The following is a 26385-nucleotide window of genomic DNA, read 5'->3' on the forward strand; positions in this document are numbered from 1 at the left end:
ACTTGTTGAGTTTGTTGGTTGCTTCTGCAACAGCGCCGCCAAATGTCTAAACAGAGCAGAGATCCGTTCAGAACTCAACACAGCACCGGGCTGCTTACAGAGCACCAGAGAAGGGACTTTTTCGATTGAGAGCATCCAATAGAATAGGTAGAACGCTTATAAGGGCCATAAACATTGATCCTTTTAAGACCCCCCTCTCCACCCCGTACGTGACGGGTTTCTTTAAGAGCCCGAAAAGTCCCGCGTCCCTTTAAGAGCCCCACAATGCATCTCGGCGCCACCCACCGGTCCACCACGTGTTCGCTGCTGCTGCCGCTGTCACTGCACCGACTCGGATGAGAGCTCTCGTCTCTTCATTAACCCCACTTTAAAGTGACCACTTTTCTCTCGCCATCGCCCAAACTCGTCGGTCTCCCCCTGCAAAGGGCCGCCACGCGTTTCCATTGCCGGTGGCGGCGATCGGACCCGCCCGGCCCCTACCGTCCCGTCGATTGACCGGGGTGAATGTTCGATTCCCCGAGGCTCTGGGTATCTCCGTGCTGCGTCTCGCCGTTTCTCCTCGCCACGGCATGGCGTGGCGCGCACAGGGGCTCTCCCTCCGTGCCCTACGCCGGCTGTTCCCCCGAGGTCCGGGCGGCCACGTGGCTGCCGCCGCCGCCGTCACCTCCACGTGGGGCTCAGTGGTGCCGGCCAGGGGCAATTGCACCCCGCCGCGGGCAGGCAAAGCCAAGCAGTCGTTCTTCACGAACGTGGTGAGGCCCAGTGAGAAGAAGGGACAGTTGTTCAATGCCAACGACGTCTCGCCGCAGAGGCCTTGGGGACGTGAGCAGCAGCAGCAGAAATATCAGCAGCAACGGCAGCAGGAAGAGCAACAGTGGACGAAGAATGATCAGCAGAAGCAGCAATACCAGAGGTCTATGGTAGAGGCACCGGACCAACCTCTGAGCCCAGCGGATTGGGCAGCCCTGAAAAAACAGGCCAACAACCCAAGGTTGGTCTTGCCTGTGGAATGTTGCTGGGCTGATGAGGGACCCGGTGGGCCAGGGGGTTCATCACGAAGATGTCAGAAATACTGAGCGCCGGTAACGTTGATATTTGTCAGTGCTTCTTCTCCACGTGATTGGAGTGGGTTCTCAAGTTGTAGGGGGATGATGGTCACGGTCTGGTCATCCATGACTGAACAAACAACTATTCCTGTACTGGCATTTGGTGTGTCACTTAATTTGGCTCATCCAAACTTTTAGGGTTCATACATTTGGTTTGATATGTGATGGGCACTTTCCAGGTGATGCATACACGTGTCGCAAGTGCAGATAAGCAATTTAAGGACCTTGGAAGTCGTTATGTTATTCACCTTTCAGGTCGGTTTTCTATCTCGGGGTGATGTGAGATTTCAAAATGTATCTATGACATTTCTTATTTCATGAGATTTGTTCATATGAGCCACATTGTTCATGATATGACCCTGATGGTAGGATTGTATTCTTTGTTATTACAAAAAATGTTACCAAAAAAACTAAACACCAAATAATTCTCCAAAAATGCATACAAACATGCCACCCCATGTGTTATTTTTTAGCATGATAGCAAAGCCCAGAGAGACACTGAAACACGCTCTCTGTGTACTGTTAACAAATATACAGGACTAGCCTTTTGCCGGGTGTATTGCAGTGAATCTGAAACTTGCAAGCGAAAATCGGACCGCGACGTGATATTCATTGCATCAATTTGTGTGCAATTTGTAAGACCGCGGTGACACAGATATATTTCATTTAAAGGTTAATATATTTCATTTAAAGGTTATAATCCCATATTCATCATGACTTCCTTTTTACTTTGATGTCTCAACAGCGTTAGGGAGATCACGTGATGACGTGAGGGTTCTGCCTTTGTAGTGAAGTTTGTGAGTTGACGCCGAGGAGGGGGGAGGAGGCGCCTCTCCCCCCCCCCCATGTGGAGTGACGTCACCCGCTAATTATTATGAATAGGGGGGGTCCATTTGGATGACGTCACTTGTTAATGATTATTAATGAGGGGCTGTTTGATGTGGAGTGACGTCACATGCTCATGATGATTAATGAGGTGGGGGTCCATGTGGTGGACGTAACCTGTTCATGATTATTAATGAGGGGGGCTTGTCGACGTGGAGTGTCGTTAGGAGCGTTGTACACAGACATTCTTGGCTCATTATAGTAGGTAATACGAATGGGGGGGGTGTCCATTTGGAGGACGTCACCTGCTCATGAATATTAATGAGGGGAGCTGCTCAATGTGGAGTGACGTCACAAGCGTTAAGGACAGACATTTCTGGGTGATTATAGTAGGGACTGTACTAGCTTTTTTGCCCGTCCAAGGATGGGTGTATATTGCAGTAAATCTGAAATATTCATTAGAAAAATTGTTCAGCTCATGATTATTAATGAGGGGGGGTTGTCCCATGTGGAGTGACGTCCCATGTGGAGTGACGTCACCCGCGAATGGTTATTGTGGAGGGGTGCGGCATGTGGAGTGACGTCACCCGCTCATGATTATTAATGTGGGGAGGGGTGCAGCATGTGGAGTGCGCGACCTTGTGCTTTCGTGTAAAAATCCACCTACTCATGAATATGAATGAAGGGGGTGGGCCTCATGTGGAGAGACGTCACGCGCGGGACGGACAGACATTTCTGGGTGATTATAGTCGGTAATATGCTGCAGTGTGTCACATTAAATGAATAGTCGGGGGGGGAAAGTAAAAGTCAAGGCGGCCCCATAGTCAAACGAACAAATACCTACTGCACCACTCACAACTGTTGGCTCACCTGAGCTAGTCGTGGACGTTCCACATTAACTTGTTGATGACTAATCTAGATCGTACAACCACAACGAAACCTGTCTCCCTTAAAAATATGGACCTCTTCGTCAATTCACTGCTTGATGAGAGCCTTCAAAATGTGTCGGTGCAGAGGGTTATTTAAATGATGATCGTGAAAGTTGGTGAAGAATATAGGCCCAGGATTTATCACCACTGACATTAGTTGTGGCCGGGACGAGAATCCAAGTCACTGGGTTAACAGTCAGCTTCCGTTAACCCACTGAGACATTAATTTGTGTTGGTGTAGCCATAGCATAACCAATATAGTTAACTTTCCAATTTTTAATATTCCATTAAAATATTTTGACTGCACCTTAGCGCAGCGTGTGTGAGTGTATACTCTTCACTGGCCCTGTCACACCAGGGTTGATTAGAGAGAAGCCTGTTTTGCCTTTAACATTTGTGAAAGTTTGCTTTAGAGTCACTTGTATGCACTCACCCCCCATCCTGAGATTGTAATGTCCCCCCTTTAAACAAGGTCACCATGCAAGGTTGACTAACACCGCATGTTATGCGTTACTTCACAGGTTTGAGTCCATAGTAATTGAAAAACTAATCGAGACTCACGGAGACCTGGACATTGCCAAGTCGCTGCTTAACTTCGTGGCGCTGGAGAGTGGTGACGTTTCCTACGGCATGCTGCTACCGTACCTGCGCTTGTGCGTGGCCAACCAGAACGTATCCGAGTTTCTGGATGTGTACAAGATCATGCGTGATCGTTACTCCATCCTCGAGGACACGGCGTATACCTTCGCCATCCGCGGGCTGTGCATGACGGAGCGCTGGCGAGAAAGCTTGGCTTTGCTGGAGGAGATGAACAGCCTCCTGCATCCTACAGCGGTGAACTACACGGACATTGTAAAGGCGGCATTGGCCAGATGCGATGTTGAGCTGGCTTTTCGGCTCTATGCAGAAATGCTGCAGAAGGACCTCCTGCCACAAGATTCGATGCTGCAGGCGTTTTTTGAGCTGCGCGGAGAGTTGGCCGAGACCAACCGGGATCAACTGGAGGGAATTCTGCAGTACCTACGGCACAGTCAAACCTTTCCCTCCGAGAAGCTGGCCAGGAGTATTGGCGGCTGGTTTGAAAGGTACACAGCATGGCTTGCGTTGTGCACATTGGTTAACTGCATGTTTATCGATAATGAGCAGGCACCTAAGGGGTACTTTGAATGTCGTAATTGTAATTCTGGAATTTTTGGATGAGCAACACCTCTGCTGGATATCATTTGTAAAAGTTTACAGAGGAATGCTTATGCTGTAATGTCACCTAATTATTTTGAGTTATCAAAAAAACATGTTTATGGAATGTATAAAAATATTAATACATGTAATTTTATTTGTTTTTCAGTTTTAAAACGGAGAAATGGAAAGCAAGATACATTCACATCCTACCACAGTTTGTTGTTTTAACTCTTTCCATAAAAACAAATCGACCTAAATTTTCCCATTCTCATCAGATCTTGGAAGCTAGTAATGTTGAGCCCCATTATTGAATGGGAGACCACGGGTGCTTACCAGGTTTTACAGGTGTTAGGTTGGGGGGTGTCCAGGCAATGATCGTCCAGGAATCTGATACATTCAACGTTTTGAGTCTGTCTGGACTGAAGCTATGCCATTTGTGTGGAGTTTTTAGTGTTATTCCCCTCCTATGCATGAGTATTCTTTGGGTACTTTGAGTTTCCTTCCACTTGAGCAAATATTTGCATTGGCCAAATTTCCCAATGCAGGACTATCCTGAAAAAAGTCCTGAGGAAAGTAAAACTTGTTTTATTTTTTATAATCATGTTTTTTTATAACATTGATGTGTATGATTATGATTATTTAGACAATTCAACATGCATGCAATACAAACCATACATCTTTGGAGATTATATCTGGTACTGTGCTAACATAAGAAGTGTGGTGCTCAGCTGCTTTTGCAGTGAAGGTCAAGTCGGACTTTCAAATTCCTTTGGTGGGCTACACATTAACACATAACTCAAAGGCCTATTGCAGTGACAGAAGATGCGGAGCCTGCTAAATTAAAAAAGATGTCAATTTGAAATGTCCCTCTCTAATACCCGATCAGTGCGACCGAGATGTAGTGATAGTTAAATACCGTTTGTGGGCCATTTTGAAGTAGTATGAAATGAAGTAGCGGTGGTGTATCGAGCCCACAGTAATGTAAGTTGCCTACCCTTGTGCTAGAGTTTGCGAGTGTGCTGGGTAGAGCTGCTGTGTTGTGTGTGCTGTTGCCAGGGCAGAACACTGTCCGAGTTGCAGTGAGAAACTGGAGTCGATCCATCTGACGAAGGGTGAGTACAAGGAGTTACAGGAATGCATCATGAACGACGTCATCAAGGGACATGACATCTACCGCAAGACCACACCCGCTGTGAGCAACGCACATGCTCCACACCGGCACAAGTGAGCGATAGGATGCTGCTACTGCTGTCATGCAATACATGCGTAGAATCACGTGCGTAAAAATGTATTATACAGCATGCAGAATAGATGGTGTACGTCGTAGTTGATTCACGTAAACCCTGCGGCCATTTGCGGTGCAACATATATGGCAAAACACAATAATATTCTTGAATCGAATGTTGACTACAAATTGTAATAATGCATTAAATCAAGAGGGGGCTTATAGATAAATGCCCGCTCTGTAACCTTACTGTACTAGTTGTGTAATTCAATTAAATGGCACGTTGAGGTTAACATGTAGATCATGAAAATCGTTGCTCCCACTGTCGTTTCCAGGAGCTGGCGCGCTTTCAGCGGCACATTGCCAGCAACGGTCCCTATGACGTGGTGGTGGACAGCCTCAACGTCTCTTACATCGGTGGCAAATATGCTCAATCACAGATCGTAAGCCTTGCATTGTCATAAGGATTACAAGCTCTATTCTCAATTATTATTGGCTGCTGTAATATTTTATACGCGTTTGCCGTAGGTGTAGCAATAATCTGATATGAATCTTCTAATTGTACGAGAATAAGTTGAAAACTGCAGTGCTTTATTTTCTTTAAAGCCCATTTAGATGTACTATTTTACATAGAGCTGGTAAAAATTGTTGCAGGGATGTATACAAGTCTTACCGTTTTACATTTACAATATAATTTTCACAATTTGGGATTTAAGGTAAATGCATCCTCATGTGGGTCTACTCTTCTAAATCATGCCACATGATATTTAACATGCAATAACTGTACCAATTACTCACGAACATTACCTTAACAATGGGAAATGAAACCAAGGTAAATCGGCAATGACATGCCGAGTTGAGGTGTTGTCAGTGGCTGGATGACTGATCTTTACCCATCTGGTGCTTTTCTGACGTGCAGCTCATGGATGTGGTGTCTCACCTGGCTGAACACGGGAAGCAGGTGCTAGTGCTGGGCCGGCGACACATGCTCAAAAACTCTAACTCCTGGCTTCGTGAGCACATGGATATCGTGAGGACGCAAGCAGACTGCTTCTTCATGGAAAACATGTAAAGCAACGCAATTCCTCTACGTGCTACATCACCGTCAGCTATGCAGGCTTGTTTTAATTAATTGAACTCGTGAGAATGGGTATTCAATTTGATTAGCTACAGTGTGATTCACATTTAGTTTTATGCAGGGCTTTAATTCTCCATATCCACCCCACCCGTTCAACACAATGCTTGCAGTTCCAAGGACGATCCTTTCCTGCTCTACGCGTGCCTGCACTCCGGAAACCACTGTTGGTTCGTGACGCGTGACCTGCTACGCGACCACTGCGCGCGCCTCACGGAGCCCATTATGCGCCACCTCTTCCGCAAGTGGCAGCGTGGACACCAGCTGGTGTTGGAGACCTACATCCCCAAGGGACAAATAATTTTTAAGGTACCTAAAACTGTCACTGCATGAGCAGTTGGCACTTGGCCTGTTTGTTTAGGCCAACTCTTCCATTGGTGGCTGTATTTTTCCAACTGCAAGGCCTAAAATGTCTGCTGTCTAAATGAACCAACTTTAATGTATACGTTAGTATTAGGCACGGTTTAAGGTTGAACAAAAAGCACAGGACAGAATTTATACAACATAACATGCTTTCATACAACATGCTTTATAGTCCTGGTAACCTATTAATGCTTTTCATTTAGATATTCATACTGGAAATGACCCACGGATTACGGAAGATCCAGTAATATGATTGACTCTAGATTTGAAGCTTTCGTGACTGCAAGGATTCATACTCTTAGGTTTTTCGGTAAAGTTACCTACGTGACTTTACCGAAAAACCTAAGAGTATGAATATGATTACCTTGTCTCTAACTCGTGTCTTTCTACTCTGGCCATTCTCTAATAATAGTGCACATCTTCTCTTTGTATAGCAGCATTTTATGTATTGCTCAATATTTGTGTTCTTTCTTTGTACTTTAATATATGACCATTTCATGAGGTAAACCGCTTCAAGCACATTCTCAATCCCTTATTAAACTTTATATATAATCAAGAGAAATTCAAAAATAAAATCAATAGAAATGCAACTCTGTTGAACTATTGAACGTTTAGATGAAGCTTGCTAATTATGCAATGTGTTTGCAGACGGTGCCGTCTTTCGATACGGTTTTGCAGACAACGACAGGGAGCTGGCACATCCCATACGACAAGGATGGAATCGAGAGGTCCCACATTCAGGTCCCTGGAAACTGGGTGTGCATGCACAAACAAAAATCACAAAGACGACTTAATAACTTACTTAAAGACTCAGAATGACAAAATAGCCTCAAACCACCTCACTGGCTCATAATTTTATAGAAAAAAAAATTGTGGAAAATGTGTGCAATTAGACATGGTTTACCGTTTAGCCTTTATTTTACATGCACTGATAATTATGCTGTATTTGCAGTTGTTTATACAAAATAATACCCAGTCAAGTTGAAAATGTTAAACTGTACATATTGTGTGCAAAGCATTCACTTTTAATTATACAATTGTAGATATACACATTTTACAGTTTTTGTGGGTTTTTGGTTTCTTTGTGGAAACGTACGACTTCTGCAGAAATGGTTATGTTAACAACAGCACCACCACCACACATTGTTACGCACCAATAGTTCTGTTGGTACAACGTTTTATTTTGTGCATATTAATTTGCAGCAACTGACATTCAGTAGGGATTAAAAATATATCAATGCATTCCCTACTTAGTATTCTTTTTAAAATAGAAGAGTAAATGTATACAACTCCCCACGACAAGAACCGAAAGCACTCTGGAAGTTAAAGCACGTTGATAAAACATCCACACCATCACCCACTCCAAACACAGCAAAACAGTACCAAAAATATTGCATATTGGACAAAATGAGCAAGTGCGTAGTTATTGTTTTTAAATGCCTGCTTTTCCTAGCTCTAAATTATAACCGGACCTGACAATGTAGTCGGCAATACAATATTCTAGGAGGCACTGATGTACAAAGAAATGTAAATGAGTACAAACAAACCGTATCATTAAGAGCAAAGTCTTTTTTTTTTACAGCACTTGCTAAAGCTCATTATTTAGCAAATTTAGTATTTTGCAATAAAAATGTTAACTATAAAACAGGAAATGGTCGAATAAAAACGAATCCTGGGCTGGATGTACATGTGAGAAACATGGCAAACGAATGCATTTTTAAACTGTTAATTATACACCCGTGACTACAGCATTATTGTTTGTGTAATGCACATTTTTCAGAGCTCAAAGAAAAGGAAATCGTTATGACTATTTTTTTACAGCAAGGCTGTAGGAAAGCATAGCATCTGCCCATTAACATTGTCCGTTAAAGCTTGCTGTAGTTCCTCCCAACAGCCACTTGGCTGTCAGAGGTACCCTTCAAAAAGGGTAAATTGGGTAAACAAGACAGGAGGAGGAGCTTCAAGCAAGGGTACATCATAAGATAAGGGAACTCAGGATATCCACTTAATCAGTGCTGCCAGCTCCAAAGCAGCCATGTCCATCCATCTAGGCTGCTTTTTTAAAAATCTGCAATTAGTAAATACGTTTCAGCTCAGGACTGTTACCCAACACTTATAGGAACCTTTCACCAGACACCAAAGGTGGGGGGAGAGGAAATAAAAGTAAATGACACCAGTAAAAAAATAACAAATTAATGTCTTGCACGTAAAAAACAGAAAAGCTAAACTCGTTGCACGACGGGCAGCGGCTGACGGGCCGCACTGCGCTTGCGGCGTCCACGTGCATATACCCGCAGGAATAGTGCAAGAAACACTACGCCCACCCCGAAAACACCCACCAGGCCCATGTGGTGTCCGTATATGAGGCAGGAAAGCAGAATGGCCAGGGCCTGCCGTGTAGTCATGATGAGTGTGAATATGGCAGCTCCAAAGTGATTGATGGTGTAGAAGATGAAGAGCTGTCCACTCGCCGAGCACATGGACAGCAGCAGCGCGTGCAAAGCGAAGTCGGAGTGACGCGACATGAACGACAGCCCCTCAAGCAGGGCGCCTTGCTCGAGCAGAGAGCACGTCGTCAGCAGGCACGAGAACAAATTGACACCAAACATCATTTGCACGGAAGACATGCGATACTTGAAGAGGGCATCTTGCCAGTTAGATGTGAAGCTGTCGAAGAGGATGTATCCAGCGAGGATGACGAGGCCAGAGAAGGTAGTGACGGTTGAGGAGTGCTTCTCTTCGCTGTTGGAAGAGAGCAGGAACATGCTGACGCCCACCGAGATGAGCCCAGCCGTGAGGTACTCCCAATGCTCGTACGTCTTGTGTGACACCAGCTTCCCCATCAGCATGACAGGAATTACCTGTGACACAGCGTGACACAAGGTGTACATGTGGATTTAATGAAAATCTCTTGGTCTCCCGCAAGCGTTGATGGAACTTTGGGGGTTAAACGCTGAAAGCTATTTTGGCGTTTTACATAATTTACTTTAGGCAACATGATTATTATTTGAGCCAGAAAGAAAAAAGCGACCTAAAATTCAATCTATAAATGTTATTTTGACTAATTAGTTGAGTTGCATTGGTTTGCATTACTGCATGCTTATATGATCTCTTGTGTCTGAGAGGACATGAACTAAGGAGATGGAGTGATGAGATCAGTTCATGTGCAGGTGCTGGATCGTGAAAGGTAGTGACAGCTTAGCTTGGGGAGGGGCCTTCATCCAGCATTGGACTGCTCATGGATGGTGATGTGATCTCTAGCTAGAAGAATTGACTTTACCTTTGAAGCCTTAGCCAGCACTTGTGTGGGGAAGCTGACGAACTTGAGGGCCTCATACTGGCACCAGCTGCTGAGGATGTTGGACATGGAGCAGAAGGAGTACTTGTACATGGGAGCGCCATGCCGGGGCTGCTTGGACATTGCACAGCAGAGGCCAGAAATGGCCAGCGCCAGGATGCGGTTCATGAAGACCATGAACTGCGAGTCACGGAATGTCTCACCACCGCCCTCCTCGCCCTTCCCATACTCGCGCGTCATGACACGCTCTTGTAGCACACCCCACGTCAGGTACGACACCTTCAAAGGCAAGGGGGCAGCAATGCAGAAAGAAAATGCAGACATCAGGAGTTTACAAAATAGTATTTTAAGTGCCTAGGACTGGGTGTGGGTAAGAAACATGCTCGAGGGCAGTATTGCGATTGTCAAAGTTACATTTTTCTACAGTACTTCTTTTCCAGTTTACTCAATGAGTGGCAGGTTATCAACATCAGTTTATGCTCTCAATTTGCAAGTTATAGTTGTTAAATGACATATAGCTTCAATGCCTTAATATCTTTGTGAGAGAAATTAATATTGACTACATAGACTACGCCTTTGACCAGATCAACCGGAATGCATTTGATCTGACCAGACCTCGGACAATGAACATGCGCTCAAGCCTGGGTATTGCTTGCATGGGTGATGATGCATAAAACAGTTGTAGGCATTTTGGGCAGTAGACGGCAGTGCAGGAAAACCCATTATGTATTCCCCCCCACCTTTAACCGGCACTGACCAGATTGGTGAAGTATGGACAATTAACCCTCACTGACTGCACAGCGTGGGGAGGCCCTCATCCAGCAATAAATTAATAGTGCAACACTTAAGGTTGTCAATTTTGTTTTCTTGGATGAAAACAGCATACATCTTTCTAAAAAAATCAAGGTTGAATAGCTACACTCGAGTGTGCAATGGTTGTGGCACTAACAGATTAAACCATTCAATTCGCTTACAAAAGAAATGGAGATTAGTGCTGTTTCAAGTTCCAAGGGCAAGTGGTTTATAAAACGGCAGGCTACTAATGCATTTACTTTGGAAGCTCCACATTTGCAAAACCTTAAAGGTTAAGATTTTACTTAACAATAAATGTTCACCGATACTGCACCATAGCTGTTTTCAAGATAAAAACTCAAGTTACATCGGAATATATTTCACATTATTTTATTTTGTAAATGTATGTATGTTGCACTTCTATCGCACCATATGTAGCAGTTAATATTAAAGCTGTAATATTGCAGTTGTAATGTGAGTTGGAGACAATAGTCCAGTCTGTAACCTTTGGGACCCTAAAAGTGCCAACCTTGAATGTAGACACTATATTACCATCAACCTATTTTAGACCACGCAACAGAAGAAGCCAATGTAGACAAAGCTACAGCTAAGGTGTTCCAAGAGTAAATGTATGCTCATGCTAAACGTGATAACGCTTGAGTTGGCTTGGATTTTTTTATCCCAAAATTGTTCATTCTTTCAGGGTGCATTTTGGTGTCAGTGTTTCCGGACAATCATGGACACACCCAATTACATATGCAAGGACCATGGAGTGCTATTTTAAAGTAAAATTCAAAGTACCCATTTACAGTTGAACAATGATCCCATTTACTAATTTTTATTACACATACAGTGAATGCTTCGGAGGCATATCCAGTTTGTGAAATATACAGAAATGTACATCTACATTAAGTTCACAATGCTTATTATGCTGGTCTTCATAAATTAACCAATTTCCCCTCGAGAAGATGTATGGCCGAGTACTGAGTTGCATCATGGCTGCACTTCTCACCTGCAGCCCAGTGATGCACATGATGAGCCGGGCAGCCTGCTTGGCTGTGGAGCTCTCGACTGCCTCTGACACTAGCGTGGCCGATTCCCCCACAGTGCCCGTCTTGTCCTCGTTTCCAAAGACGCACGCGCGCACCAAGGGAAAGCATTTGCCATGCCCTGCACAAAGATCACACGCGCCACGCTCCTGTATGCAGCTCTGTTTTGCTTAATGTCGCAAGAATCTCACTATTTTCATAGGTACGCCACCAGACTTTTTTTTTATACATGACCTTTGCAGAAAACTTAAGAAAAACAAAATGAGTATGCTACAATAAAGCTTAATTTTAACACAAATATTGTACCAAATGAAGGTAAAAATGAATAGGCAAAACAAACCTGTCTCTAGGTAGTTACGATGCTTTAGGTAACGGATAAGTAGATATCCAGGTAGGATTATGGTACTATATCCAGCCATATTTATGACGAGCCGAAAAACCCAGAAGTCTGTCCATGATTCTTCCAGACTCTCTTCAGTGCTCGCAACCGTGGGCCACAGCATGGCCATGACCAGTCCCAGCCACAGGCCTTCAGACCTGTACATATGTTAATGGGAAACAGGTTACAATTCGTAAAATATATTTTACAGTGCATAAACAAACTATCTTATATTTATTTTATGGAATTGCTTTGCACATGAATACAAATAATTTTGAAAAATACATACATTTAATAAGACTGCACAGACAGCAATGATATTAACACTACTTTATTATTCCATGTCAACATGGAATCCTAACATGTTATTTAAATATTATAGATAGCTAGTCAAACATATTGATGGAATTAATCCATTCACCAGCTGGATGTTGTACTTCACATTACTCATAAGTTGTGTTGAAATCTGACCAATGGAAAATGAATTAAGACTGTGCGAAAGTAACCCTCCCCCCTATTGGATGTCATGTCTAAATATGAGTTGGTGATGATGTAACATTTTCAGTTTGGACAAGCAGAACATACGACAGAGAAAATGCACTAACGGGAATGGTTCACCTCAAAGTAAAAAATCCTAAATCAATAAACTTAATGTAACTGAATATTTTCCAACTTTTAATAGCCAATGCACTGCATAACTTGGATATGATTTTATATTTGACGGTGTTACTCGTGTAACTTTGCATACACGCAGAATATGAATAATCAACCGTTGTATATTTTTTTCCACAAAACTACCTTATGGACACTGCCCTGCACACCCTCAAATATTGCAGTTGAAACGCACATTTAAAGAGACGAAATATTTATGTTCCGTCTTTCCTCCAGACCAGCCTATTATCTAATGCACATCTATGTACTATACAGTATTTAAAGTAATTTTGGCAACTCAATAGAGTATCTTCTTAATAAGCAAGCTCTGCATTGCACACGTGTATTTCTCTTGAATGCCACAACTCTATCTGAGTTAATTAAAACGTGTACATACATTTTTAGTAAATATATTATTGGACTATATAACGTATGAGCGGTTGAGTTTATATAGCAAGGTTGGTACCGAATGTATCCAACGTACGTGGCACCTAATCGGAGGTGACATTTACATAGCTGCTTACCATAAACGTGTACAATAAATACAAAACAGGTCAGTTTGTGCAAACGAGCACATCTCCAATGCCCCGTGGATTCACATATCTATGAAGGCAAGAAAGGTTTACCTATTACTGGGCGACCATTCGCTTTTTTCACATTGGTAGCACACACAATAATAACATTTTCCCAGTCAAACACATGCGCTCGATAACAGATCAGCATTGCAGAGCAAAGATCCACAACGGAGTGTTTGTCCTTTAGTCATATCCTTATTTAACACCGTAAAATTCTGCGTTTCCTTATTGACAGACGGAGGAGCTGCTTGCGTCAATGCTCTTAAAAGTTAAGCGAAATAGAATTGCCTTCGGCTCTGCAAACCACCTCGGCTTGCAGTTCTCCAATACCATGCGTCACATGTCAGTCCAGAATCATTCCCCAGATGTCACCGGGGTCAGAGCACTGCTGCTGCACATACCTGCTGAATGGCAAATGTGATAAGGTAGAGAATCCTGCGGGGGTGATGATGAATGCGAGAACCTGCACTTGATGTCCGAACTACGTGAAGTCTGCGTAGAGAAGTTCTCAAAACTCCCCTCTTGCACCCCAAAGCTAATCAAAGCCTAGTAATCCCAAAGTCCAGCGTAAGCAATAAATCACAACTGCTCAACGACTTCACTTAGAATGTACAACTCGCTCACACGCACCACTGGCTGCAACATCTCAAATGAGCATTGGCGTTGGTTGACCCCGAGTGAATTGTGTTCTTTATGCGCCCCCTAGCTCCCAAAGTGGGCTCCCTAGCTCCCAAGGTGGGCCCCCAAGCTCCAGTTCCCTCTAACCCTGGGTCCACACACAAGTTCCCCGAGTTGCCCACGGAAGGCGATGTCCCACCGAGGTGCTCTTAAGATTCCGCTCGAAAAGGTATTTTCCGACACGAAACTAACTCAATTAAACGACCCGACTCTTGAGAGAGCAACATATACCTTCCGTGGAGTGCGAGGGGGGCCCCCCTCTCGACCCCCAGTTCCCATCGGGTCTCCCCGGACCCCCCACGACAGCCCCACTTACCCCATATCGGTGCGCACCGCTCCCGAGACCCGCTTCGTGCCGCGTCCGTCCGGGTCGAGCCACGGGCGCGCTCAAGCCCTGCGGCCCGTGTACCCACACGTCTGCTGTCACTAATGTTATTATCGCTACTAGTATTTCAATCTGCACCGGCAATTAATTACCTGACGCTGATAACAATGGGCCGCTGTTAATTCATAATTGAGCGGAGAGCCGTGACCACTGCTGCTGCTGCTGCCACCGCCGCCTCCGTTTACTGTACGCGGCCACGAGTGGAGACAGCGGCGTGACGTCATCGCGCAACAGCCCCGCGCGTTGCGTGGTGACGTCATCGATCGGTTTATTGGGTTGTGGGCGAGAGCACGCGTCATTACGCACGGCGTCGTGTCGTCATCGCGCAGAGCCCGCCCCCCCTTGGCCCCACCCCCGGAACGTCCGGCGAATGCGAGGGCGTCACCGGGTGACGGCCACGTGGGCAAGCTGCCACGTGCGTGCGCTCACGGCTCGCGGTGGCTTTTAAAGCTGTAAAGGATAGGACCCCAACACATGATGTACTCTTGTCAATGAAACTTATCTATACATCTGAAAGGCTATAAAGGGTGTCTGCAACAACTCGGCTGGCTCCTTCAAATGTATATGTTGCTCTCTCAAGAGTCAGGTCGTTTAATTGAGTTAGTGTCGTGTCGGAAAAGAACGCAGAAATTGACAATTGAGTTTTTGGTATTGATTTGAAGCTTTTTGTGTTTTTAGAGGAATGTTTGATTTAAAAAAATGAGTAAAAAAACGAATGCGTGAATGTTTTAGTAAGATCTGCTAGATCGGCGTATGTTACGCCGGGTCCAGCTAGTATATTTTATTTATTTAAGGGGCGCCACGGTGGTGTGATGTTATTTTCGTCGCCTTGTATGCAGGAAATCGGGGCTTGGATCGCGACGCTGACGCCTGTGTATTTGGAGTTTGCGTGCCTCTCACCCCGTGGTCACGTGGATTTTTGTTTCTCTGGATCGTCCGGTTTTCCATTCACATTTAGAAACATGCATTTAGATTGTTTAGATTATTTTTGCTGCTATACATTTTCACATAAGCCGCTTTGTGGCCAGATTCCTTCTGAAAAATAAACTCATAGCTTAGTGGGCCTTACCTAATAAGATAAAAAAAGTAAAATTTATTTGTATACATTTTTGAAGCAATTTGTTTACATTTCCTATAATTTTCACTCCTATCGTGTTTAGTGTTGTTTGTCGTAACGTCCCTAACTGTACATCTGTGAAAAATAGCTTTATAGCTCATCAAATCCCTCCAGTATAAATATTCTTATTCTGACTAATACGGTCACATACACCTTACAAATTGTAAGACGCCAGTTGTTGCTTTAAGACACTGGAGGGAAATTATGTGTGTATCGTAATATAGAGAATGCGGTATCTGTTTGGGACTATGCAGATGTAATGCTCATGTGGAAAATCAATCAACGTGTATTTGTAAAACGGGAAGTCCTATTTAGCCAGTTACCCGACTAGTTTGCAAGGGTGATCTGTGGTGCATGAACTCAGAAGAACGACAACATCAACTGATGCATGCGTACAGAAGAAAGGCAACAAATAACGCGAAAAACCCCAACAGATTGGTCGTGCAGGCCGGAAGATGTGATGTGGAAGTTGATATAAAATAACTTTGGGGAAATGTGAATTGTCCCTCAATGGTATCCTCATGCATCATGCCACGAGTGGACTGCTATGTCTAGTCTATGTCAAAAGTGATTTCAAGTTGGAGTGATGTATTTCTCAATTAACATTTGTATATGACTGCTATGAAATAACGTGTAACATTAAAAATACATTACAGTACTCTTAAAATCGCATTCACCAAAAAAAATGTATTACAGTAATGCACCAGGGGTTAAACCAATAAAATGTACTGTACCTTGGTTAAGCCGTGTTCTTTATGTGATACAATATAATCACTTAAAGGTCCTTTATGCAGTCGGCGCTGCTTCCTTTGAACCAGTGCCTAACACACGAAGCTGGAAATCTTGGTATTCTCATATCAGTATTCATCTTACAATTAACATGTCAAAACGTTGCGAGGATAACGTTCAATAATGTAGATAAATTTGCCCGTCTGTGCCACATTATTTGTTCTGAAGATACTGAGAGACTGGATCATTCTTTAGTTTTTTCCCGTCTTGATCATTGCAATGCTTTGTTCTCCGGAGCCCCGGAGTATACTCCTTGGAGACTGTCCAACATACAGCCTCCCGGGTGTTCACGCGTACTCCCCTTCAGGATCAGAACTTATGCTCATGCCTCTGCATTCGGCTTCCAGTTCACATCAGCATTGAATTTAAGATTTCCCTCCTTCTGTGCAAGGCTTTAATTTGGCTTGATCCATATATCCAGGAGCCAATTTAGCTGCACTCCATTGAGATCTCCCGATCGTGCCCGACTCAGCGTGGCGCCCATGTTCTGGAATTCTTTGCTCTTGGAGGTTAACTCGAAATCGATGGAGACTTAAGTCCCGGTTGAAGACACCTATTTAACTCGCCTTTAGCCCGTGCAAGGACGGGTGTATTGCAGTAAATCTGAAACTTGCAAGCGAAAAGCAGACCGCGAAGTGATATTCATTCCATCAATTTGTGTGCAATTTGTAAGGGCGCGGTGACACAGACCTATTTCATTTAAAGGTTATAATCCCTTGTTCATCATGTCCTTTTTGCTTTGATGTCTCAACAGCTTTACGGAGATCGCGTGACATGAGGGTTCTGCATTTGTAGTGAGGGTTGTGAGTTGACGCCGAGGGGGGAGGCGCCTCGGTCGCCCATGTGGAGTGACGTCAGACGCTAATGATTATTAATAATGAGGGGGGCTGTTCGATGTTGTCGTCACCTGCTTATGCTTATTAATGGCGTAGGGTGCTCCATGTGGAGTGACGTCACATGCTCATGATTATTAATGAGGGGGGCTGGTCGACGTGAGTGACGTCATGAGCGTTGCACACAGACATTCTTGGCTCATTATAGTAGGTAATAATAATGGTGGGAGTGTCTATTTGGAGGACGTCACCTGCTCATTATTGAGGGGGGCTGTTCTATGTTGAGTGTCGTCACTTGCGCATGATTATTAGTGGGGGGGGGGGAAGTACTCCATAGTGACGTCACCCGCTCATGATTTAATGAGGGGTGGGGGGTATCCATTTGGAGGACACCTGCTCATGAATATTAATGAGGGAGGCTGGTCGATGTGGCGTGCCGTCACGAGCGTTGACAGACATTCCTGGGTGATTATAGTAGGTATAAGGCCCCGGTTACTTTTCAGTTTCCACATTTATATGCATGGTACTTTGTAAATCTAAATTATTACACGTGCAATCCTTTTGTTGATCCATTGCTGGATAAAGGCCTCCACACCACGTGAGGGATGAACGCTGGATCAGTTTTTGGCACATAGCAGTCCAATTTACTGCACTGCCCTCTGCTGCCCATCCCACAGCTTCGCAGCCTATGCTAATGTTTTGTGCATGTTCCCATCCAAGCAGTATAGGCACATTGTATGCGGTTTTCGTGATATTTTCATCTTTAATTAATCCAACTGCAATGATTTAAGCATCTGGTAATACTGTATAGCAACTTATTGTACATCTTAAACATCAAGTTTGTAGTGTGTTTTAAATAAAAAACCGGTGCACGCAATTTCAAAAGAATGTTTATTAACAGTTTGGTATTGTGAGCCATGCTATTGCACACGTACAGCCCTTTTGTTAATCTACGACTCGATACGCAAACTGTCCACTTCGTGTCCATTGTCAAGGAGCATAAACCATCGCAACTTTTGGCTGTCCATCGAACAGACGGTCACTTCATCGAGCTTTCAAAAGCACTTCTGCAGCCGTCTGGATTGCTCTTCCTTCCGATATTAAGAAGCCACGAGGCTATGCACTTTTAAATCTATATTGAAAACTAATTTCTTTAGAACTGCGTTGTGTTTAGTTTGTTGTCCTTCCCCCACACCTCCGATTAGTACGGTTGGCTATGTATAGTGCGAACGAAGTTTAACTCACATATATACATTGTACTCTATTACATTTAAAACATGCTAAAATTAATGGAGCAAAACAAACTACTGAATAAAAACCTAATTCGTTGTCTTTACGGACAAGCGAAACACTGAAAAATGTAAGCTTAAAAGTAAATATTACACAAAAAGGTAGACAATTCATTTTCCATTACCTTCGAAAAAATGCTGATCCAAATGTTTGTGAAAAATGGTCAATAAGTAAATGCAACGTTTGTGTACTAAAATTGGAATAATATAGTCATAAATACAACAATGTACTATGTTTAATTAATCACTTATATGTACCTGTACAGACTAGAGGTATAACTATGTACTTGTAATCATACCAATTTCATTGAAGCATGCGGTGTGAATCATAGCAATGTAAATCTGTACACATAAAAACAAAGTATTGTGTAATGCAATACATCCCAAATTGCGATATTTTCAATGCATGAGATCTAGTTTAAACATAACCAAATTATAGTATTACTTCTAACCTATATTTTATAAACAAATAAGTATCTAAATGACCATTAAACATGCATTAAGTTATAAGCTATGATTGAAATGGTAAAATCAGCCTTAGATAAAGTTATATCACTCGTACGTTTCAAACCGACAAGTGTGCATTTGTGCAAAGTACTGGACCTAGAGCGAGCTATTCACATGCATGCTCCAGTAAAAAATGAACCGAGTTTTAGGGTGGATTTGTTGATCTCTTGAAAATTCTGCAAAATTAAGCAGTACTGTACATGACGTGTAAATATCCAACCATCACATCTACCTGGACCAATCAACTGCCCCACCCAGTGAAATATGTGCATGGTGCAACAAATTTGACTTTCTCATGTAGAAATATACAATATTCCTCATCTCACAAACATGCACTTACTTGTAAAAGGTCAGAAAATCATATATCCCAGTTTAAACCATTTTGCCATGTATTTGTCCAGCAATCTATTTATGCATGGTGTAACTGTCATTCTCATATCCAACATTTTTACATATCTGCCGATACCTCCATCCAACGAGTTTAGATGTGATGTTGTACTTCAGAGACGTTTGGCATGTAAGTAACAAAACACGATTAATTAAAAAGTGTTCTTCACCAGGTGGCCTTCAATTGTCAAGTCATCATAAGCAAACAGGGACATCTGCAAAGAGATTTATAATTAACAACATGCATTTTAAAGACTAGAAAAGTTACAATTTGTTTATGTAAATATTTACATCGCTTTAAATATCACTGTATTAACCTGAACTTAAACAATGTACATAATATAAACTGTACCTAATTACATGGTTAAGCAAGCATGTACTTGAATATCGTTACCCCATGACTGCCGTGTCATGTTCACCTATACACATTAGAATGGCAAAAATGGGGGTAAAAATCACCCCAACGACTGACGCGGTTTACATCACCAATGTTATCTGTGGCCAGGAAGTGAACTTGGGCAGCATAATTTATGGTATTGTGCACAAACCACTTCCCCCAATCATATTCATATTTATACTTAGTTAAAACAGGCTTAAATGTAAATTAACTAGTCATTTTAGAAAATACACACGCATTCATGGCAACCATTTACAAGATATTTACCGAAACTTCCCATGACTCATTATTTCCTACTGTAGTATAGTTTGCATAATTCCACAACTTGCAACCCAAAAACTTGTTGATAAAGCACATTACGCACCCCATGATCATCGGCGAGGTCGAGTGGCGAATCGTACTCCAGGTTGGGTAGGGTGGCGTCTGCTCCCAGACGCATTAGCAATTTTGCCAAATCGGCCAACCTCCTCCCAACAGCCTGGTGCAGGGGAGTGCATCCGTTGTACATGATGGCATTGACCTGAGCTCCGAGCTCGACAAGACGTGACACCATCAGGCCGTCATCCTGTTCCACGGCCATATGCAGTGCTGTCCGGCCACTCTTGGGATCCTGCAGTTGAGAGTATGCATGAGATAAACTTTTGAAAATATCACATTAAACTAGTTACCTGTTAATTATACTGCCCTCACTCCCCCCTCCCTCCAAATTTCCCCTACCCAAATTATCCAGGTTGCGTAAACGCCGTTTGCAAAAAAGGAAATAAAATACGCCAAGTCATCCATACCTTTGCCGAACATCCTTGTTCTATTTTTACCTGTTCCTCACTTGTGACTCAGTGAGAGCTTACTTCTAGAAGCAATACAATGATGCCATATTCTACATATTAGGTATTTTTATACCTAATTTGCAAATGTATTATCCTTGTTTTTACTTTATCCGAGACATTCCTCCTCTCAGATAAATTGCGAGTTCACTGTATGGTGTCATAGATTTCATTATAAAATAATTACGTGACAAATGCTAAGCCTTACCTTTGCTTCAATGTTAGCTCCTTTTCTGACGAGGTAATCCACTAATTTTACATTGGAGTTCAGGACTGCCAGATGTAAGCATGTGGATCCTACAAAAAGCAAACATCACAAAATTTGTTGAGACCATGACATTATTTATTTACTGCACTTAAGGGACTTGATGTCTCTGAAATGTGGAAACCAACACTAATAAATAACTAAACAAAATTACATCAGTTCCCAGGTTGTAATGTATTTTTCATACATGTACAAAGCCTACAGAAATATCATGTTTTTGTTTGGCCTTAATTCTTACCTTTGTAGTTCAGTATCTCCATGCTTGATGGGACAATTATAGGACTTGTCGTATTGATGGGTATCTCATCGGGCGAGAGTTGATCAGTCAGTGCCCAAACGGCTTCTAGGCTCTGATGTGCACAAGCCAAGTGCAGTGGGGTGTTTCCACGCAGGTCCTGAAGACACATGTTGGCTCCAGCAAGCACCAGCGACCGTGCCAATCGCCACTCGTCTGTTACTACAGCCAGGTGCAGTGGTGTCTGAAAGAGAAGCAGAAATAAATGGATTTGAGTTCAACCGGATCTCCGGTCTCATGTTTTGCATTGGCCACCATCAAGTAACGACGGGTTGTCACAGGGCGGTGGCGCTATGCTGTGAGCAATAGTGCATTATAATACAATGGTATACTCTACTTATCTGTTCCCAGGTATCTGTTGAAGTATTATTAAATAAACTCCAAGATCCCGCAATGGCAATGCCCCCATCCAGTCCTGGATTCACAAAAGGGTTGCACATGTACACTTATATCATGCAATTAATTTACCCAGGAAACTCTGAGTATCGTGACAGCTATTGCAGGTTCGAAATTTAGATGTTTGACCAGTGATTGAGTTTTTCATGCGAGAGGAAACTAAGAGTACCGGACAGTAACACGGGAAAAAACCCACGAATCGATTCGTTCAGCACCGCCACCTCCTGGCCAAATCGCGCAACACGAGTTTTGTAAACAACAAAAGAACGCGTATAATATTTGGTCCAACACCATGTGAGACTCGGCTCTAAGAAAATCTGTCTCGGGTGTGGACCAATCAATTTCAAGGACAGTGCATACATTATCAGAGTTGTGTTTTTCGTTTGCATTCCGACCGCAGGTATTGTGGTCAATGCAAACATGACTCCTTGTAAAAAAAGGTGTCAGTTTTGTTGCCAGATAAAAGGGTAAAAAAAACAATTACCAACGCGTAGAATGTACACACGAGTAATTTGGGGTATTTTACAAATACACTACCTGCATCAAATAGTTTTGCTGATCGATGAGACATCTGTTCACGTCCTTGTAGAGTACGTGCAGTGCGATATCCGGCGCTCCGTGGATTATAGCTTGATGCAAAAACCTGAGAGTGCGTACAAAATTACGAAATGCTGTTAATGGACATTGACAAACAACACAAGTCCCGTAAAAATGGTAAAACCGCGTTCCTATATTTCGGAATTCACACATCCCACCGCAGCCTTACAAATACGACCACACATCTTATTTAAGATTTAGGATTCCTATATGTTGAATGTATGCACCTTCCTGCAAAAGTAAATTCCTTGTCTGTGCGAACTTTCATGGCGAATAAAACCCTTTCTGATTCTGATCTCTCACTGCGTGTGGCCTTACGTGTCTCCATCCTCGTCCGCTTCCGCAGCAATGACGGCTGCCCAGCGGTCGTTCTCATGTGCGGTGCAGCCGAATCCGCAGACCCCCGACTCAATGTCCGTGCTGTCGTCAGGGATTCTCTCCACCTCACGCAGATCCACGTCTCTGCCAGAGACAGCTGCCCTCCTCAGCTCCGTCTCGAGGTCTGCTTCGCACATGGAACTGATGGCCGAGTCTGTGCTCAAGAATGTACCGCCACAAGAGTCCATGCTGGTGGCGAGGTACGAGCCGGGGTACGTGCCAGGCTGGGTGCCAGGCTGGGTGCCCGTTTCGTTTCCACGGCGGCAGTCGTCATCATGGGTGCCCAGCTGAGCGTAGGCCTGCGTGCCGTCGACCCCGAGGCGCGACACGCCGGCCCTGATGCTCTCCACGTCCGCCTCGCACAAGGAGCCGATGCCGGAGTCGCACGCCTCGTCCACCGCAGGGGCCGACTTTGAGGCCTGGCGGCCCTGGGCATCTCCACGAGAGACGCTCATCTTGGCTGGCCACTCCTTGTCCTTGTTTCTCCTCTCCACCGTAGCCCGTGGCCTCCCCCCTCGCTTCTCCTGCCACCCACCCCCTGTGTCCTCCTCCCCTGTGTCGCCTTCTCGCCTTCACCTCCGACTCCAAGTCGAGCCCGAGGCCTCAACGACGACGATGGCGACAGCGGCGGCCGCGAACATCGCCCGGGCACATCGCCTGGACACTCGCCTGTGCTGCCGATAGAGCGACGAGGAAGCCGAGGGTGAAGATAACCGACGAGTCGTAACGAAGGTAACGATGGTAGCGATAGTATATAGAAAAAAAGAGATGAGGGTAACCGGGCTAAACGGCGTCGCAATATCAAAGCGCCTCGCCCGCCTGGGTTTTCCCGAGCGCTATAAATAGCGCAGCCAATAGCAGCGCGCCTTGCTGGCCCCACGTGATCTTTAGATCAGCGTCGCCGTCTCCTATTGGTCAACAGCTCCGCGTGGGGAATTCCCAGGGATGAGGGGAGGGGGCAAGGGGGAGTGGGCCTGAGGGGGTTTGAGGGGAGGGGGACTGAGGGGAGGGGGACTGAGGGGAGGGGGCCTGAGGGGGATTGAGGGGAGGGGGACTGAGGGGGATTGAGGGGGACTGAGGGGAGGGGTCTGAGGGGGACTGAGGGAAGGGGGACTGAGGGGAGGGGGTCTGAGGGGAGGGGGACTGAGGGAAGGGGGATTGAGGGGAGGGGGACTGAGGGGGATTGAGGGGAGGGGGACTGAGGGGGATTGAGGGGGACTGAGGGAAGGGGGCCTGAGGGGAGGGGGTCTGAGGGGAGGGGGACTGAGGGAAGGGGGATTGAGGGGAGGGGGACTGAGGAGGGATTGAGGGGAGGGGGGCTGAGGGGGGCTGAGGGGAGGGGGACTGAGGGGAGGGGGATTGAGGGGAGGGGGTCTGAGGGAAGGGGGACTGAGGGGAGGGGGACTGAGGGGGATTGAGGGGAGGGGGACTGAGGGGGATTGAGGGGGACTGAGGGGAGGGGTCTGAGGGGGACTGAGGGAAGGGGGACTGAGGGGAGGGGGTCTGAGGGGAGGGGGACTGAGGGAAGGGGGATTGAGGGGAGGGGGACTGAGGGGGATTGAGGGGAGGGGGACTGAGGGGGATTGAGGGGGACTGAGGGAAGGGGGACTGAGGGGAGGGGGTCTGAGGGGAGGGGGACTGAGGGAAGGGGGATTGAGGGGAGGGGGACTGAGGGGGGATTGAGGGGAGGGGGGCTGAGGGGGGCTGAGGGGAGGGGGACTGAGGGGAGGGGGATTGAGGGGAGGGGGTCTGAGGGAAGGGGGACTGAGGGGAGGGGGACTGAGGGGGATTGAGGGGAGGGGGACTGAGGGGGATTGAGGGGAGGGGGACTGAGGGGGACTGAGGGGAGGGGGACTGAGGGGAGGGGGTCTGAGGGAAGGAAGACTGAGGGGAGGGGGACTGAGGGGGTTTGAGGGGAGGGGGACTCAGGGGGATTGAGGGGAGGGGGACTGAGGGGGACTGAGGGGGACTGAGGGGAGGGGGACTGAGGGGGACTGAGGGGAGGGGGACTGAGGGGGACTGAGGGGAGGGGGACTGAGGGGGACTGAGGGGAGGGGGACTGAGGGGGATTGAGGGGAAGGGGACTGAGGGGGATTGAGGGGAGGGGGACTGAGGGGAGGGGGACTGAGGGGGACTGAGGGGAGGGGGACTGAGGGGGTTTGAGGGGAGGGGGACTGAGGGGGATTGAGGGGAGGGGGACTGAGGGGGACTGAGGGGAGGGGGACTGAGGGAAGGGGGATTGAGGGGAGGGGGACTGAGGGGGGATTGAGGGGAGGGGGTCTGAGGGGGGCTGAGGGGAGCGGGACTGAGGGGAGGGGGATTGAGGGGAGGGGGTCTGAGGGGAGGGGGACTGAGGGGGATTGAGGGGAGGGGGACTGAGGGGGATTGAGGGGAGGGGGACTGAGGGGGACTTAGGGGAGGGGGACTGAGGGGAGGGGGTCTGAGGGAAGGGGGACTGAGGGGGGATTGAGGGGAGGGGGACTGAGGGGGACTGAGGGGAGGGGGACTGAGGGAAGGGGGATTGAGGGGAGGGGGACTGAGGGGGGATTGAGGGGAGGGGGTCTGAGGGGGGCTGAGGGGAGGGGGACTGAGGGGAGGGGGATTGAGGGGAGGGGGTCTGAGGGGAGGGGGACTGAGGGGGATTGAGGGGAGGGGGACTGAGGGAGATTGAGGGGAGGGGGACTGAGGGGGACTTAGGGGAGGGGGACTGAGGGGAGGGGGTCTGAGGGAAGGGGGACTGAGGGGAGGGGGACTGAGGGGGTTTGAGGGGAGGGGGACTCAGGGGGATTGAGGGGAGGGGGACTGAGGGGGACTGAGGGGAGGGGGACTGAGGGGGACTGAGGGGAGGGGGGCTGAGGGGGATTGAGGGGAAGGGGACTGAGGGGGTTTGAGGGGAGGGGGACTGAGGGGGATTGAGGGGAGGGGGACTGAGGGGGACTGAGGGGAGGGGGACTGAGGGGAGGGGGTCTGAGGGAAGGGGGACTGAGGGGAGGGGGACTGAGGGGGTTTGAGGGGAGGGGGACTCAGGGGGATTGAGGGGAGGGGGACTGAGGGGGACTGAGGGGAGGGGGACTGAGGGGGACTGAGGGGAGGGGGACTGAGGGGGATTGAGGGGAAGGGGACTGAGGGGAGGGGGTCTGAGGGAAGGGGGACTGAGGGGAGGGGGACTGAGGGGGTTTGAGGGGAGGGGGACTCAGGGGGATTGAAGGGAGGGGGACTGAGGGGGACTGAGGGGAGGGGGACTGAGGGGGACTGAGGGGAGGGGGACTGAGGGGGTTTGAGGGGAAGGGGACTGAGGGGGTTTGAGGGGAGGGGGACTGAGGGGGACTGAGGGGAGGGGGACTGAGGGGGACTGAGGGGAGGGGGACTGAGGGGGTTTGAGGGGAGGGGGACTGAGGGGGACTGAGGGGAGGGGGACTGAGGGGGACTGAGGGGAGGGGGACTGAGGGGGACTGAGGGGAGGGGGACTGAGGGGGTTTGAGGGGAGGGGGACTGAGGGGGACTGAGGGGAGGGGGGCTAAAGGGGGAGGGGGACTGAGGGGAGGGGCCCCTCCTTCGTGTCGTGAATAATTTAAGTTAACATAATCTTCCTTCCCAGGTGGACTTCTCCACAAATCTGGCTGTCGCCTGATGAAGCTGGTTGTAATAACTGGCGAAACGTCGTACTTGGATTGTAAATGTTGTGGCTTGGCTCTCCAACACACCGGTGTTGCTGTACTAGTGACGAATTGGCCACGTTCTG

At 46.6% G+C, this 26385-nt stretch overlaps 3 protein-coding genes across 4 annotated transcripts; 1 reads left to right on the top strand and 2 right to left on the bottom strand.

The window, feature by feature from the left end:
- Positions 1-278: 278 nt before the first annotated feature.
- On the top strand, positions 279-7621 carry PRORP (protein only RNase P catalytic subunit). Its single transcript, XM_078858301.1, has 8 exons — positions 279-991; positions 3382-3945; positions 4206-4253; positions 5096-5231; positions 5600-5707; positions 6184-6332; positions 6513-6708; positions 7411-7621. The coding sequence occupies exons 1-8, from the start codon at positions 570-572 to the stop codon at positions 7579-7581; spliced, it is 1794 nt and encodes a 597-aa protein (XP_078714427.1). The 5' UTR covers positions 279-569; the 3' UTR covers positions 7582-7621.
- Positions 7622-8381: 760 nt separating this feature from the next.
- SLC35B2 (solute carrier family 35 member B2) lies at positions 8382-15013 on the bottom strand. Its single transcript, XM_078858303.1, has 5 exons — positions 14501-15013; positions 12242-12438; positions 11865-12022; positions 10043-10339; positions 8382-9623 (listed from the first exon to the last, which is right to left on the bottom strand). Exons 1-5 carry the CDS (start codon positions 14503-14505, stop codon positions 8985-8987), a joined length of 1296 nt encoding a protein of 431 aa, XP_078714429.1. The 5' UTR covers positions 14506-15013; the 3' UTR covers positions 8382-8984.
- Positions 15014-18114: 3101 nt separating this feature from the next.
- Positions 18115-23478, bottom strand: LOC144933493 (NF-kappa-B inhibitor epsilon-like). 2 transcript variants are annotated; one of them, XM_078858305.1, is made up of 6 exons: positions 22584-23478; positions 22206-22311; positions 21216-21456; positions 20921-21009; positions 20253-20498; positions 18115-19706 (listed from the first exon to the last, which is right to left on the bottom strand). In XM_078858305.1, exons 1-6 carry the CDS (start codon positions 23096-23098, stop codon positions 19644-19646), a joined length of 1260 nt encoding a protein of 419 aa, XP_078714431.1. In that variant the 5' UTR covers positions 23099-23478; the 3' UTR covers positions 18115-19643. The 2 variants fall into 2 exon arrangements, with proteins under 2 accessions (XP_078714431.1, XP_078714430.1); XM_078858304.1 differs by lacking the exon at positions 18115-19706 and having other exon boundaries at positions 19764-20498.
- Positions 23479-26385: the final 2907 nt, after the last annotated feature.

The sequence above is a fragment of the Lampetra fluviatilis genome, chromosome 7, assembly GCF_964198595.1.
Source record: "Lampetra fluviatilis chromosome 7, kcLamFluv1.1, whole genome shotgun sequence".
Taxonomy (NCBI): Eukaryota; Metazoa; Chordata; class Hyperoartia; order Petromyzontiformes; family Petromyzontidae; genus Lampetra; species Lampetra fluviatilis.

What these genes read in the sequence shown, in the direction of transcription:
- LOC144933493 (XM_078858304.1), bottom strand. Translation starts at nt 23,098, where the DNA reads ATGAGCGTCTCTCGTGGAGATGCCCAGGGCCGCCAGGCCTCAAAGTCG. An exon ending in AGCAAAACTATTTGATGCAG is followed by an intron (nt 21,457 to 22,205) that starts GTAGTGTATTTG and finishes CTTCTCTTTCAG; the next exon opens with ACACCACTGCACCTGGCTGT. An exon ending in GGAGATACTGAACTACAAAG is followed by an intron (nt 21,010 to 21,215) that starts GTAAGAATTAAG and finishes TGCTTTTTGTAG; the next exon opens with GATCCACATGCTTACATCTG.
- PRORP (XM_078858301.1), top strand. Translation starts at nt 570, where the DNA reads ATGGCGTGGCGCGCACAGGGGCTCTCCCTCCGTGCCCTACGCCGGCTG. An exon ending in TACATTCACATCCTACCACA is followed by an intron (nt 4,254 to 5,095) that starts GTTTGTTGTTTT and finishes TGCTGTTGCCAG; the next exon opens with GGCAGAACACTGTCCGAGTT. An exon ending in TGCTTCTTCATGGAAAACAT is followed by an intron (nt 6,333 to 6,512) that starts GTAAAGCAACGC and finishes CAATGCTTGCAG; the next exon opens with TTCCAAGGACGATCCTTTCC.
- SLC35B2 (XM_078858303.1), bottom strand. An exon ending in TGTGCATCACTGGGCTGCAG is followed by an intron (nt 10,340 to 11,864) that starts GTGAGAAGTGCA and finishes TTGCCTTTGAAG; the next exon opens with GTGTCGTACCTGACGTGGGG. An exon ending in TGCTGGCTAAGGCTTCAAAG is followed by an intron (nt 9,624 to 10,042) that starts GTAAAGTCAATT and finishes GCTGTGTCACAG; the next exon opens with GTAATTCCTGTCATGCTGAT.